Below are 14,731 nucleotides of genomic sequence, written 5' to 3'. Positions count from 1 at the left end.
CTATAATAAGTGTTCAACAGATTATGATTAGCCTATATATTGAGATAAATATGCAAGATTAGGTACAAAACCCAATCCTACACGAATTCAATGTAATCAGTATAGATAACTAATACACAACAGCGACAAGAGTTAAAACCGTTCTGCCTTGGTGGAAACAGTGAAAAAAGGTGTCATTCTGAACTGAGTTATAAACCTTTTGCATCTATCTTCCTCTTAAAGTTACACAGATAAAGGCATCCTAGTCCAGACTAACGGGACCGGCGCCTCCGGCTCCTTAAACTCAACAAGAAATGGAGCGAGACAAAACCCGCCAAGAAAGCGACTCCTAAAGCCAAGAAACCCGCTGCAGACCAAAACTGCAGCAGCAAAGAAGCCCGCCGCTCAGAAATCTCAGAAGAAGGTGAAGAAAACCGCTGCTAAAAAGGCAACGAAGAGCCTTAAGAAGACAAAGAAACCAGCGACTCCTAAGAAAGCAGCCAAGAGCCCAAAAAAGTCAGAGGTAGCCAAACCCAAAATGGCGAAACCTAAAGCAGCCAAGCCTAAAAAGACAGCAGCCAAAAAAGAAATAAACTCTTGTTTTATATATATATCATCATCATCATCATCATCATCATCATCATCATCATCACCACCACCACCACCACCATCATCATCATCATCATCAAAATAAAGTCACCAATTAAAAGGAAGACTAACGGCATTAAATGAAACTACAGCGTGACGTGTTTGAGTGTCAGTAGCAGAAAGGGGGGATTGGTGTAGAGGGAAGATCACTGATTGGCTGGGAATGTTTTCAGATTTCAGCCAATAGGAGACTGTCACGCTTTCTTTTATAAGTCACCTCACAACTAGCAACCGCATTGTATTTGTTCCCCTCGTTAGTCGTAAACAAACTTAAACCGCAATGAGCGGACGAGGTAAAACCGGGGGAAAGGCTCGCGCTAAGGCCAAGAGTCGCTCTTCCAGGGCGGGACTGCAGTTCCCCGTCGGCCGTGTTCACAGGCTTCTCCGCAAAGGCAACTATGCCCAGCGCGTCGGTGCCGGAGCTCCGGTGTATTTGGCCGCTGTGCTCGAGTATCTGACCGCTGAGATCCTGGAGCTGGCTGGAAACGCCGCTCGGGACAACAAGAAGACCCGCATCATCCCTCGACACCTGCAGCTGGCGGTGCGCAATGACGAGGAGCTGAACAAGCTTCTGGGTGGCGTGACCATCGCTCAGGGTGGTGTGTTGCCCAACATTCAGGCCGTGCTGCTGCCCAAGAAGACCGAGAAGCCCGCGAAGGCCAAGTAGACTGACCGAAGCTTCTTCTCAAACCAAAGGCTCTTTTAAGAGCCACCCAATTTCTCCAAGAAAGAGTTATTACACAGGGCTTAAAGTATTTCGGCCGGGGGCCGGATTTCCGGCTTGAGGGCAGGTCCGGCCTCGGCGCAGGCAAAATTTATTTATCAGGCTGTAAATTAACGTTACAGTCGGAGGCACTTTCGGCGTGGACGCGCTTGGAAAAAACGTGCGCGTCCCTCCGCGACCGCGTCGCTTCCATTATGAGCGCGCGAATTGACACTTTTCTCCAATAATATCTGTCTGCAGACCCTTCTCCTTTTCACAAGTGCTCACGACACACATCCATTTTCTCACGCACAGAAAAATCGCGAAGCAAAGAGGACACGGAGACCGACAGACTAGACAGAGCAGGTTAGTTATGATATAAAAAAAATCTCAGCTCTCAGATTCTGTCAATTTTATTACGAAATTCAAACAATATAAATACCGGTTTGGCGCTTGTAAATGTGACACGACAGATCCCGTAGCGGCAGGTGAACCGATCATCTCTAGCTAGTAAATAAACACGAATGAACAATGTTGAAAGATACAGTACAACATACCGAAATGTATATTCCTCATACATAATATCGACCAATCAATCAAACAAATGGGTCAATAAAACAGCTGGAGAACAATTATGTCACATAACATTTACCTCAGGAAAGCCATTTGATGACCATAATATAGGCTATAGCACATTAGTTGGCTAGAAAAAAGAGCTATAGAGAGTATTTTGCTAAATATGTGTACGATATTACATATTTATTATATTTTTACTTATATCATTAAATAAAGTTGTTATTATAATAATAAAAAAAACGCATTATATATATCTCTCTGTATGTTTACAGCATTAGGTGAGTTGTTTTTTCTTAAGAAAAATTAATGCCTATCTTGTGTAGCCTAGGTAAACAATGAGTCCGCACACCAGAAAATGCTCCTTAGCGATTTTAATGATTGCTCACCACGCATTTTCTGGTGTGCGGACTCATTGTTTACCTTTGCAACTACTTGTCTGCCCAGCACCCAGTTTTATTGTTTTGGATGTGCGTGCTGTAGCCTACCTTTGAACTCTTATCTTGTGTAGCCTACCTAATATTTATTTCAATATTAAATCAATCACAATAATTGAATTGAATTGAAAACCAGAAATTGTACCATGTAGCCTAAACATTGTAAGATGTTGTCACTAAGCCTAATGACAATCACAATACACTTATTGTGATGCAATAATTTTTTTTACAGATTATGAGGTTTTCTTTTGTGTTCACATTCAGTAACAAAATCGTTATTATAACATTCCCCACTGGTCATTATGTGGCAATTAAATATGTTAATATCTTTTTGTAATATGACTTGTATTTTATTTCTTTCAAATTTATTAAACTGAAATAATTAATACAGTACTTTCAGTATTTGATACTGCAGTTCATTGCGAAAAATGAAACAAAGAAACACGATGTATAGGGGATGGTAGTAGGACATGAGGCGATGGGCGGGATTAACATTTAAAGCCTGTGATTGGGTGTCCTACAAGTCAAGGAACTTTTAATGTAGCCAATGAAATCATTCTATGGGTTGGTCCAGGAAAACTAGCAATCAGAGAAGGCCGTAGTTCCCTTTTGGATATTAGCATAGAGCAGTGGATAAAGCCCGCCTGTAGTATCACAGCTTTATTATAGTTTGAGTTTCTCTGACTGAATCATCATGCCTGAACCAGCGAAGTCCGCACCCAAGAAGGGCTCGAAGAAGGCCGTCACTAAAACCGCCGGCAAGGGTGGAAAGAAGCGCAGAAAGTCCAGGAAGGAGAGCTATGCGATCTACGTGTACAAAGTCCTGAAGCAGGTTCATCCCGACACCGGGATCTCCTCCAAGGCGATGGGAATCATGAACTCTTTCGTCAACGACATCTTCGAGCGCATCGCCGGTGAAGCGTCTCGTCTCGCTCACTACAACAAGCGCTCCACCATCACATCGAGAGAGATCCAGACCGCCGTGCGTCTGCTGCTGCCCGGAGAGCTGGCCAAACACGCCGTGTCTGAGGGCACAAAGGCTGTGACCAAATACACCAGCTCCAAGTAGAGGAGTCCGCTCAACACAACACAAAGGCTCTTTTAAGAGCCACACATATTATCTTTAAAGAGCAGTTGTATTGTAGATTTAATCATTTCCGTACATATAGAGAGAGATGATGTAGAACAATAAGCTATAAAACATTTATGGCTGGTTTCACAGACAAGGCTTAAGTTCTCACACTAAAATTCATGTCATAACATAAAATCGACTTATTTCAAGAATTTAATTGTATATGTTTGCTGTGAGATAAAAGTACATTTAAAATAAATAAATAGATCCACAAATCTTTTTAAATCTGTTGTTTTTTATAGACTAAGATGAGAAACTTCTGTTCTAACGGCATATTGGCTTTTGTCTTCAATAAATGTTGTGAATGCAAAAGCATTATTTTCATTAACATTTATATTTGAATTCTTTTTTTTCTTTTTTTGGACAATCCAGCTTCTTGTCTCTGATGTATACAGTTGTAACTACATAGTTCATCTTCCCTCACAAATTACAGATTGAATCAGTTTCAGGTTTTTTTTTACTCTAGTATATCAGAGGTCTGTGCGCTGACTATTGATTTTTCACTAATTGTTCACAAATTTTGACTTGTCAACCTACAAATGTAATTTAAATGAAGAGAATAGTGGGTGAATATTAACACCCATATGAGAGGCAAACAATATGTTCAAGCTCTCTGTCTGTTTTTATTTATTTATAAATCTTTAATGTCAAATCCATTTCATGAAGAGGATATCATGTTGAATAACACAGGTAAACATATATTTAAATATTTACTTTTACAATCATTTTTATTATGATGCTCTTTTAATGTCTACTTCCAACTTTTCTTCCAGTTTGTAGAAGCGAACAACTAAAATCAAAGCAATCAATGTGTCTCGACTGATGTTTCATAAGAGAACATATTTAGGTTATTTGAATACTATTTGATAACTTATTTATTATTTTAATATTTTGATTATTAATTATCAGAATTTCACAAACTCTTAAATGTCAAACAAAATAGCATTAAAGACAAGGTTTCGTTTTCTGTATTATTACAAAAAATGTCAGTCTAAACCGCATCAATAACACAGTCAAGTATAATTCAACAAATCCTTTACATTTTACCATTAGGCTATTCAGAATAGCTCAAAGTTACAGATATGTATATACATTTATATATTAAATTATATTTATGGCTATATTAAGTCAAACAAATTTATTTGAAGTGAAACTTAAACTACAACTCTCAGCACAAATACAAATGTTTCCATATTTGCGATGCAAATTTTGCTTGCATTATTTATTACGTAAACATGGCTTAGTGCTGAAGGCCTGTTCCAGTATCCATATAAAATATCATCCCTCACACGAGCATAAATGTGTTTAGCAGCTCGGCTGTCTGATCAGGGAACCCAAAGACTCTTTTAAGAGCCACATATTCTCCCTTAAAGGGTTAGTTCAGCCACAAATGAAGTTACTGTCATTAATTATTCACCCTCATGTCGTTACAAACCCGTAAGACCTTCGTTCATCTTCGGAGCACAAATGAAGATCTTTCTGATGAAATGAATGAGGCATTTATAACGCTTTTTATACTACTGTACACCCAAAGCACTTTACATTCCAGTCAGGGGAATCTCCTCAACCACCACCAGTGATGATACAGCCACAGTAGACAACGGCACCAGTGCGCTCACCACACACACGCACGCACAGACGCACACACACACACACACACACACACACACACACCAGCTACAGCTGGAGAGGAGAGAGAGAGTGATAAAGCCGATTCAGTGGATGAGGATTATTAGGAGGCCATGATTGATAAGGGCCAATGGAAGGACTTTGGCTCCAGGACACCGGGGTTAAACCCCTACTCTTTATGAGAAGTGTTTAAATTTTAATTGACCACAGAGAGTCAGGACTTCGGTTTAACGTCTCATTCGAAGGACGGTGCTCTTTGACAGTATAGTGTCCCCAACACTACACTGGGGCGTTAGGGACCCATATAGACCCCAGGATGAGCAGCGCCCCCTACTGGCCTCACTAACACTTCTCCAGCAGAAGCCTGGTTTACCCAGGAGTCTCCCATCCAGAAACTGACCAGACTCAACCCTGCTGAGCTTCAGTGGGAAACCAGTCTTGGGCTACAGGGTGATACGGCCAGTGTTGGGAGTAACGCGTTACAAAAGTAATTAATTACCGTAATGCATTGCTTTTTGCTGTAACACGGTAATGTAAGGCATTACAGGGGGAAAAATGTAATATTTTACTCGGTACAAATATCAGTAACGCGCGTTACAAGCATTGTTAGTTAACCTGGAATAAAGTGGTAGTTTTTTTTTCCTTCATACAAATTCGCCAAAATCACCGCGAGATCAGCAGAGGAGAAACGTCCGCGCAAAATGTTTCACTCCCTGTACGTTAATCAGACAGAGCAGAGATGAGTGAGCCTGCAGCCAGCGGATAGTACATTCTCAACAGCGAGAGAGGGAGTTTCCTGCTTACCAGTCGCAGTGGTCCAGGTCCAGCGCCGTTTCCATGGCAACTCTGCGCCGCGGCCGCTCCAGTGTTTGAAACATAGACAGTATAAGGCCCTGTCCCAAATGGCGCACTTCATGCGGACTTTCGGTCTCGTGGACTTGAATTGCGCGTGCTCGCTGAGTCTACGAGTCCGTAGGCCGTCCCATTCAGCATTTTACCGCTCTGAAGTGTGCTCAGCAGCGCCCCCTTTGTACCCTTGAAGCGGTCTTCCGCGAAGCCCGCATAGAAGCAGGCTCCACGCACTTTAACTACCCAGGAATCCTTGCGAAAGGCCAATCAGACAACAGATGGGAGGAGATTTCACTCACGGATAATTGTTGACATGGCTGAGAAGAAAATATTACGGGTTTTATGACCTAAATGTACATTTTACCAGTTGTTACCTACAGTTTATACAAACATTATGGTCATCGACCAGTGGTTGATGTCTCAAACATAATAATAGCGTGTTTAATAATACGATCGTGTTATGATTCATTAAATAAATAGTACCGAATGTCAGGGCTTTACTGAGTCATATGTAAACATAGTATGAATATTGAAACCTGTAAATTGAAAAAAATATGTTTAAATTATGTTTTAAAATTGTAATCTTAGTTCAAATGGAACATTATGTAGCCTATTATTATGTACAACTGTAAACATCATTTAAATAAGCATGATATATCTATTGTTTAATGCCCAGGTGATATGCACAATATCAAAATATAGAACTGTAAAATTAGGATGTGTAGTTGACATGCAAATAAGACATCGGAGCGCAAAAATGTGATTTCTCCTGTCCAACAACAACCAGGCAGTTATTTCTGGAGTGCCGATCGAGTCTGTCCCAAAAATACCTCTCAATGCGCCCTCGTGGACTCGCGCCAAGGGCCCTATAGGTCTGCACTACATGACGTCACCAAAGTGTGGACTCTGAGGAAGTCCACAAGTCCGGAGTGTGCCATTTGGGACAGGGCCTAAGAAGTGGACAGAGCCATCTCATTGGATCTCAATTGAGACAAGTGAAGCCCATTTTTAGCGATTTCTTAGCACTTCCTTTCCTGACGCGCAGACTCAAACCGAGCAAAGCGTTACACGGACCACGTGAGCAACCCGTCTGTCTTCTAGTAGCTGTGCCAAGAGAAATCTGAATCATTCCCTTCCGAATCTTGCAGAGACGGAGAGTGTGAGTAGGAGCTGTACATGAGCTTGGATCAGGAGCAACTTTTGCTAGGTATTCTGATTAATTATATTGTCATTTTGCCTCCACGTCCCCCCGATTGCCTGCGAGCTTCTCCTCCCGTCCATACGGTAATCTCTCTACTGTGCGACAGAGAGTCGCGTGGTTATGACGCAATCGTTAGCCTACTTTTACAAAAACTGCTTCTACGGGGCCATAACATAAGCTACAAGGTAATGGAGCATTTTATACATTGTCGTGTTTCTTTAGAAATAAATAATGGACAAATGGAGTCTTCAAAAGCCTCAGATGTAAAGTTATTCGGTGTCAAAGTGACGCCAAAATGAATGGGAGTCAATGGGATGCTAACTGCAGGTGAAGTTCTGCTACAAGATGGTGGCACGCGGCCGGCTTCAACTTCCGGTCGACTTCCTTCCCGCCTGGTTTGAAAGCGACATGAATGTTCAAAGTTCACGCGCACGGCCATTGATTAAACCACGTCAAAATCATGCAGCATTTACAAACATCTAGAATTAGAACATTACTTAAATAAAAATCTCATTAATATTACATTATACATTTAAAACTGATTTTGGAGATCTATGACTCGTTCATAGACCAAATGGCCTATGCCCACACTACTGCAGTCACTCACAATAATAATTAAAATAAAATAAAAATATTTGGCTTAGTTATTATTCATTAGTTATTTTTATTTTTGCTAAAGTTTAAGCCTAAAGTTTACCCCGGGCTTAAAGTAAAAAGATTTCTGTACCATGCGTCCATGCAAAGTACCATGGTAATATTTGAGGTACCATGGTTATATCTGAGGTAGTATGTACCATGGTAATATGTACGGCAGAATGTACCATGGTTATATCTGAGGTACTAGGGCATGTACCATGGTAAATCTGAGGTACCATACTATGTACCATAGTAACATACTGTACAGTATAGTACTTCAGATATTATCATGGTACCATGATAATATCTGAAGTACTATAAAGTATGTACCATGGTTATATCTGAGGTACTATGGTATGTACCATGGTAGGTACCATGGTAAATCTGAGGTACCATACTATGTACCATAGTAACATCTACAGTACCATGCAATGTACCATGGTATCATGATAATATCTGAAGTACTATATAGTACCATGGTTATATGTAAGGTACCATGGTACTACCATAGTACTACTATGGTATACCATGGTATGTACTATAGTACATCATGGTAAAATTTCTTATGGGTCCAAGCTCAGTCGGATACCACATCACCTTCTACTGAATGTGTAATGAGCTAATTGAGCATCATAAGCTACATTTAGATTGCCAAATCCATATTTGCAGTTATTTTGGTGAGAGTAACTTAAAAGTAATGAAATAGTAGTGTAATGCCTTACATTTTAAATACAGTAATATTGTAATGTAACAAATTACTTTGAAATGACAGTAACAAGTAATAAATAACGCATTACAGTTTCGAAGTAACTTGCCCAACACTGGATACGGCTGCTGGCCTCAAATCTCAAATCTGAGAGCTTTCTGACCCCACATATACAGCAATACAACGACCACTTTCAAGGCCCAGAAAGGTAGTAAAGACATTGTTAAAATAGTCCATGTGACTCCAGTGGTTCAACCTTAAGCTACGTTCACACTACACGCGACCAAGCAACACGATACCATTCATTTTCAATGGGGAGCGGGCGACTTCCGGCGACACGCGCGGTCGCGACCGTTGGCGACTGGATGGGGCGTGTCTGGCGACGCGACAAAGTTGAGAAATGTTTAACTTTATGCAAATGAAGAGCGACTTTCGCGAGCGACAACCAATAGGAGTGAAGTCAGTGGAGCACACGTGATCCGTCACTCTTCAGTGCAGCATCTGACCGAGGCAAGATGAATGAGAAGTTTATTTTAGCAGTCAGAAACTGTCCAATAATTTATGATATGTCTCCGTGTACATACAGTGGTACTCGCCTTGCTGACTCTGAGCCCGAATGGTTTCGTGAACTCAGAAAGACCAGTATTTGCCCATTTTCTGCAGTTAAATAGCCGCGATAGCACAGGGCACTCGCTGTTTCTCATTCATCTTTAATATTATGCATTTTATGTACTGATTCCATTTATATTTAGACTTTTCCTTCCAAAACGTTAGCTTGTAGCGGCAAGAAAACAGATTTGTTGTCTACAACACGGAGTAACATCCGTGAATGTCACTCACAAACATTACTAGGCAACCAGTAGTGAGAACGCCCACTAACGACCTCACCGCCAGCCACTGGCGACATGCAGCGATAAAGTCGCTTGTAGTGTGAACGGGGCTTAAATGTTATGAAGCGACGAGAATAGCGTCTCTAAACACAGTTGCAGCGCTTCTGGGTTCAACGTTCGACAGGTTCTGGAACGACATGATGGTGATTTCATTTTGTTTCATTTTTGGGTGAACCAACCATTAAAGAGCATTGATGTTACATTAAATAAACCAGTGGGCAACTCTGGCCCTCGAGATCCACTAGAGTTTAGCTCAAACCCTATAATGAAAAACACCAGAACAAACTCAAGATATTCAGGATTACTAGAAATATACAGGCATTTGAGTTTGATCAGGTTTCTAACAATTGTTCAAAAGAGCAAATCCAAATAGGCAAGGCAAGGCAAGGCAAGTTTATTTGTAGCACATTTCATACACAATGGCAATTCAAAGTGCTTTACATAGAAGAAATTAAAATAATAAAAAGAAATAAGAATAATTAAAACGGTTTAGAAAAATAAAATACAGTACAGTACAGTACAGTCGGACGAACAGTGGCACAGTGCTCATTCAGTAAATGCATAGCTAAACAGAAGTGTTTTGAGTCTGGATTTGAATGTGACCACAGTAGGAGCACATCTGATCTCCTCTGGAAGCTGGTTCCAGCTGCGGCCGGCATAATAGCTAAAAGCGGACTCGCCATGTTTATAGTATTAAATAAGTAAAAAATCCACACTTATTTATTTAGTAATTTGTTTATACAGAACATTTGAAACAGAATAAAACTGGCATGTTTACTAATTACTGAGACGAGTGATCTAGAACAAGCAACATGATATCATTGTAAGCTATTGGAAGAACATACACAACAATTAAAAAAAATATATATATTTTTTTTTACAGTTTATGGTTATGACAAATATAGTTTTCACAGGTTTATAAACACAAAAATGTCATAACAAAATCAATACATTGGGGAATGCTGAATTTTATACGAGTTTAATATGATTTTATATGAGTTCCTGATTTTTATTTATGATATATGATATGATATAGGTAAGCAATAAGAGTAAAGAGCAAAAGTGCCGTTTTTTCTGGAAAAGCATATTGCAAGTGTGATACTGTTATAGAACGGTTAAATAAACAAGTTAATATTATGTAACTTACATTATAGACACATATTGTCTGTTTTTTTGCTAAAGGAAAATAGTTTTAAACAAAGCCACATGAGAACCGTTGCTCGTCTGAGCAACATGTAATGAAAGAATCTATGAACGAATGATTTTAATTAGGGCTGCACGATTCATCGCAATGATGCAAAACCACACTTGATTTGGCAAAGGCTGCGATTATTTTTCAGTGCAGAACAGCTGATCGGTAGTAAATACTGTTCCATCTGAAGACCAGAGGGCATCTCACACACACACACACACACACACACAATAGTAGTACAATAACACATCATTCCAGGAAATCCCTATTGGGCATCATACTGTCTGTTGCTGAATAATCAGAAGATTGAAACGCTTTGATTGATTAAACATGAGTAATAAACACACGACTGCCTTATTCTGTGTAATCACATCATCTCACAGAAGGATGAGCTCAACTGTCGTTATGAAGTGAGTTTGAAGTAAAAGCATGTTATTAAATGTTGTCTTTTGTTGGACAAGAGGTTCATAAATGCTTCTCATGTTTGGAAAGATGTTTGACGCGTGTTGCTTTTTCAAATGCACGTTATAAGTAACTCAAACTCAGAGTGTCTACAGAGCCATACATCAATGACGAGGTGCGCATAAAAAATAATTGCAGCCTTTGCGATTTCCTAATCGCGATTAATCGTGCAGCCCAAATTTGAATGAGGTTCAATGACTCACTCATTGACAGTGATTTGTCGCCACCTACTGGAGGATTTCCACTGCACTCTGGAGAACAATACGTTTACATGACAACGATGTGCTAAAAACAGAAACGTTTTTTCTTTGTACAGATGACAACGTTATCAAAAATATCCCTGTTCTCACGGATCCGTAAAAAACGACTAATGCTGTATTATGCATGCCAGACAAGTAGTTGGAGATGTGACTTTGTAAATGAAGACTACGGGACTGCGCATTGTTTTACAGTGTGTACTTTACTCTTAACACCTTTTACCTATTTATTTATTATTCTCAGGTAAGGTAAAGAAAGTCAAATCTGACCTAAACCGTAAGCATTCAAAAGGTACTTACAATTTGGTCAGAAGACTCCTCTGTGGTATGTTCTCATTAAAAGTCTTCCAGCATCATAAATCTCAGAAGGCAGATTTTGTAATCAATTAAATTTCTTTTAATTGGTTACTTTTCTTTTTATAATAAACAAAAATATAAAGGCAAATAGAACTTCATCGTTTAAGTATAAAATACAATAGTCATGTTTTGAAACAAAGGTGTAGTACGCTCTGGGCTTCTTATCTTCTGCTCGGGGTTTCTTGTCCTCAGCTCTGGGCTTCTAGGCGTCGGGGGCTCTGGCGTATCAGTATCCCCAGAGGCAGTCAGTTCATCAGTCTTTTATACTTCTGTTGTTTACAGGCGTTAGGTTGACACTCCTCCAAAGTTTCCCAGATCCTTCTCCAGGCATGTGCAAGCGGTCCACCTCTTCATGTCCTTGAACTCCAGTAAACTCAACTAAGATGGCTGAGTTCATTTACAGTTCTAGGAGTCCTCTAGCGCACACACATAATCGCACTTTTCTGCTCCTCTTAACATTGGTTGGCACAGTCACATATACATACATAACCAATTACTGTACATCTATGCCAAAACAATATAAGCCATCTTTTACAAACAAAATAAATAACAACATTGAATGCAATGCATTATATCCAATACATTGGCTAAATATGTGTAACAAAAAGGCATCTACAATAAACAAGGAGGCAGGTAATTGCATTTCCTTGATATTATACAACACCCCCTTCATGCAATTATCCTGACTCTTTATCCTCCATTCTCATAATTGTAGCATAAACTTTGTTCACTTCATCAAACTTTACCAATAACATGGACATTTGTTCATAATTCTTAAATAGATTGGTTTGCTACAGTTCATGCAATATTTCATGTAACGGAACAGCTGCGGTGATGAAATGCTGGCTGTATGTATACTGGCCTAATCCTCCGTTCAGAGAAGACGCAGAAACTTCTTTCCTTTAGATGAATTTATTGGTCTTTTTACAACTCTACAGGGCACTGTAATATGTGTATGTGTGGTTTGTGATGCCTGCAGAAAATAACAACAGTAAAACAATATTAATACTAATTAAAGTTCAGTGGCATCAATGGTAAATAATGATAAAATAACATGAATTACAACAGATATGAATAGCGTGTAATACTGAAAATCGTCACTAGGGGTCAGTGTAGGATCATTAAACAACACCACAGCTTCGCGCCACGGGTAGGTCACGTGACCAAGCTAAACTGAGAAAGCCCTGTCAACTACCGATCTGTAATTTGACACATTAACGTCAAAATAATAACGACTTCAATAAACAAAGCTACACAGCTAAATAAACAGTAGAATAAGGAAATAAAATGTGGGGTAATTAACTACATGTCGGCCGTCTGTTTCACGGGGCTCAGCAACACATGCTAAATAGGAAGTCAACAAATAAACATATTACCCCGGTAATATCAACAGATCACGCCACATTCAAATATATAAACAACATCTACTCATCATGTAACTTACATCATCACCGACTCACACTGTTGTACAAAGTAATAATGAAGACCACGGACTGTCGGTGGAAGGCCAACTATACATAGTTCCCACAGGCCAATTAATGTCACGTGACCTCCCCGGAGACGCCATCTTTGAGGGCAAAAGCTGCTGTGTTTACAATGGGTGTTTCTCAATATGCGTTCTTCAGCGATCTTGCGTCCTTGTGTTCTCGTTTTACGTCATCATTAACCGTCGAAGTTCAGACCCAATTCTCAAGAACGCAAGTACAGAGGACGCATGAAAGAACCCGGATGTGTTCTTGATACCGAGGATGCATCGAATGCAGACTTGAGCTAGTACTCGCCTGGTGTCCCAGAAGTCATTGCGGCCGGTTCCGAGTTCGTTCTTCCAAGGAAGCTTGGCAAGACCGGTCTCCACGAGAACACAAGTCCGTTCTCTGCGTTCTTGGAATTGAGAAACAGCCAATGTTTTACCATACTGTCTATGAGTTTTACAAGCAAATTTCGAATATTTCTTTCCATTTATAATGTTACGAAAATCATGAAGAGACAAAGTGACAGAGATTATAAAGAGACTCTATTAACACAAGACAGAGAGAGGTACAATGCGAAAATTTCAGTCATAAATGGTGTGGATCCGTATGCGCTAACAAAGGAAGCACTGAGCACTGATTATGCAGCAGATACAGTATTATCATGTGTATCATTATCTGGTATTGGCTAGGAGTTTTAATACATGTGAGCAATTCCGAGCCTGGAAATATGTGCATGAATATACACGGTAATATACACGGTATGAAAATAAATAAAACTCGCGTGCAAATTAATTAATGTAATGCGGAACTACTTTATACGCGGGTTCTTTAGGGACATAATCTGAGATTGCCGTGCTGGAATGTGTGTGTGTGTGTGTGTGAGAGTGAGAGAGTCGCGGGCGCGATCGAACAGTGGAAACAATGTTGTTTTTGTATGTTTTTAATATCTCGTCATTTTGTTCATACAGGACATAATTCAAACTGCAAAGTGTTAACTTATATTTGTGTACACTCGCAATAAAAAACAACAAATTCTTGCGTGTTTTGAGGGAGTTTCTTTCCTGTTTATCCTCGCCAGCCATAACCTCCGTCGTTGTTCTGACAAAAGCTTAGTCTTCTCACATTCATGAAGTCTGACGGGTATACTGTAAAATCCAAATTTAACTGAACCTCCGACACGATTTAAACATCCATTGACCCAGCAGGAGATCACCATTTTCACCTTTTATCACGAAATTAACTCGCTTCAGCTTCTTCTACTATTGTTCTGCCCACAGAAATGGCGCCGGGTCGGCAAATGCTAAAAAACTAAATTTAACTGAACCTCCGGCACGATTGGAACATCCATTGACCCAGCAGGAGATGACCATTTTCACTTTTTAATCACAAAATTTCCGTTTCAGCTTCTTCTTCTCATGTTCTGCATTGTAAGAATGTTGTGTTCTGCCCTCAGAAATGGCGCCGGGTCGGCAAATGCCCGTATGTTGTGACGTCATGTGGGAACTATGTATTGACTACACAGGAAATTTTTCCCGAACACACTGCGCATGCGCAAACAGTCCCTCAGACTCTGTATGAAACAGCTTGCTGTGACGTGACCTCCTCACA

The 14,731-nt window shown here is 40.0% G+C and overlaps 4 protein-coding genes across 4 annotated transcripts in view; 2 read left to right on the top strand and 2 right to left on the bottom strand.

Annotated features, from left to right (window-relative positions):
• The window catches only part of LOC311080145 (basement membrane-specific heparan sulfate proteoglycan core protein-like), a 176,373-nt gene that overhangs the window by 108,151 nt on the left and 53,491 nt on the right, over positions 1–14,731 (bottom strand). The window lies entirely within an intron of this gene.
• LOC311078915 (Fc receptor-like protein 5) overlaps positions 1–14,731 on the bottom strand; it is a gene marked incomplete at its 5' end in the record, with an annotated part of 87,885 nt that overhangs the window by 35,610 nt on the left and 37,544 nt on the right. The window lies entirely within an intron of this gene.
• On the top strand, positions 908–1,313 carry LOC311080454 (histone H2A-like; the record flags this gene model as incomplete). Its single annotated transcript, XM_084110431.1, has 1 exon — positions 908–1,313. The coding sequence occupies one exon, from the start codon at positions 908–910 to the stop codon at positions 1,292–1,294; it is 387 nt and encodes a 128-aa protein (XP_083966557.1). The 3' UTR covers positions 1,295–1,313.
• On the top strand, positions 2,942–3,708 carry LOC311079641 (histone H2B-like). The gene has a single exon (XM_084109238.1). The coding sequence runs from the start codon at positions 3,035–3,037 to the stop codon at positions 3,407–3,409; it is 375 nt and encodes a 124-aa protein (XP_083965364.1). The 5' UTR covers positions 2,942–3,034; the 3' UTR covers positions 3,410–3,708.

The sequence above is a fragment of the Abramis brama genome (assembly GCF_963993115.1).
Source record: "Abramis brama genome assembly, chromosome: 3".
In the NCBI taxonomy this organism is placed as follows: domain Eukaryota; kingdom Metazoa; phylum Chordata; class Actinopteri; order Cypriniformes; family Leuciscidae; genus Abramis; species Abramis brama.
This window is presented reverse-complemented; position numbering and strand designations above follow the sequence as displayed.

What these genes read in the sequence shown, in the direction of transcription:
- LOC311079641 (XM_084109238.1), top strand. Translation starts at nt 3,035, where the DNA reads ATGCCTGAACCAGCGAAGTCCGCACCCAAGAAGGGCTCGAAGAAGGCC.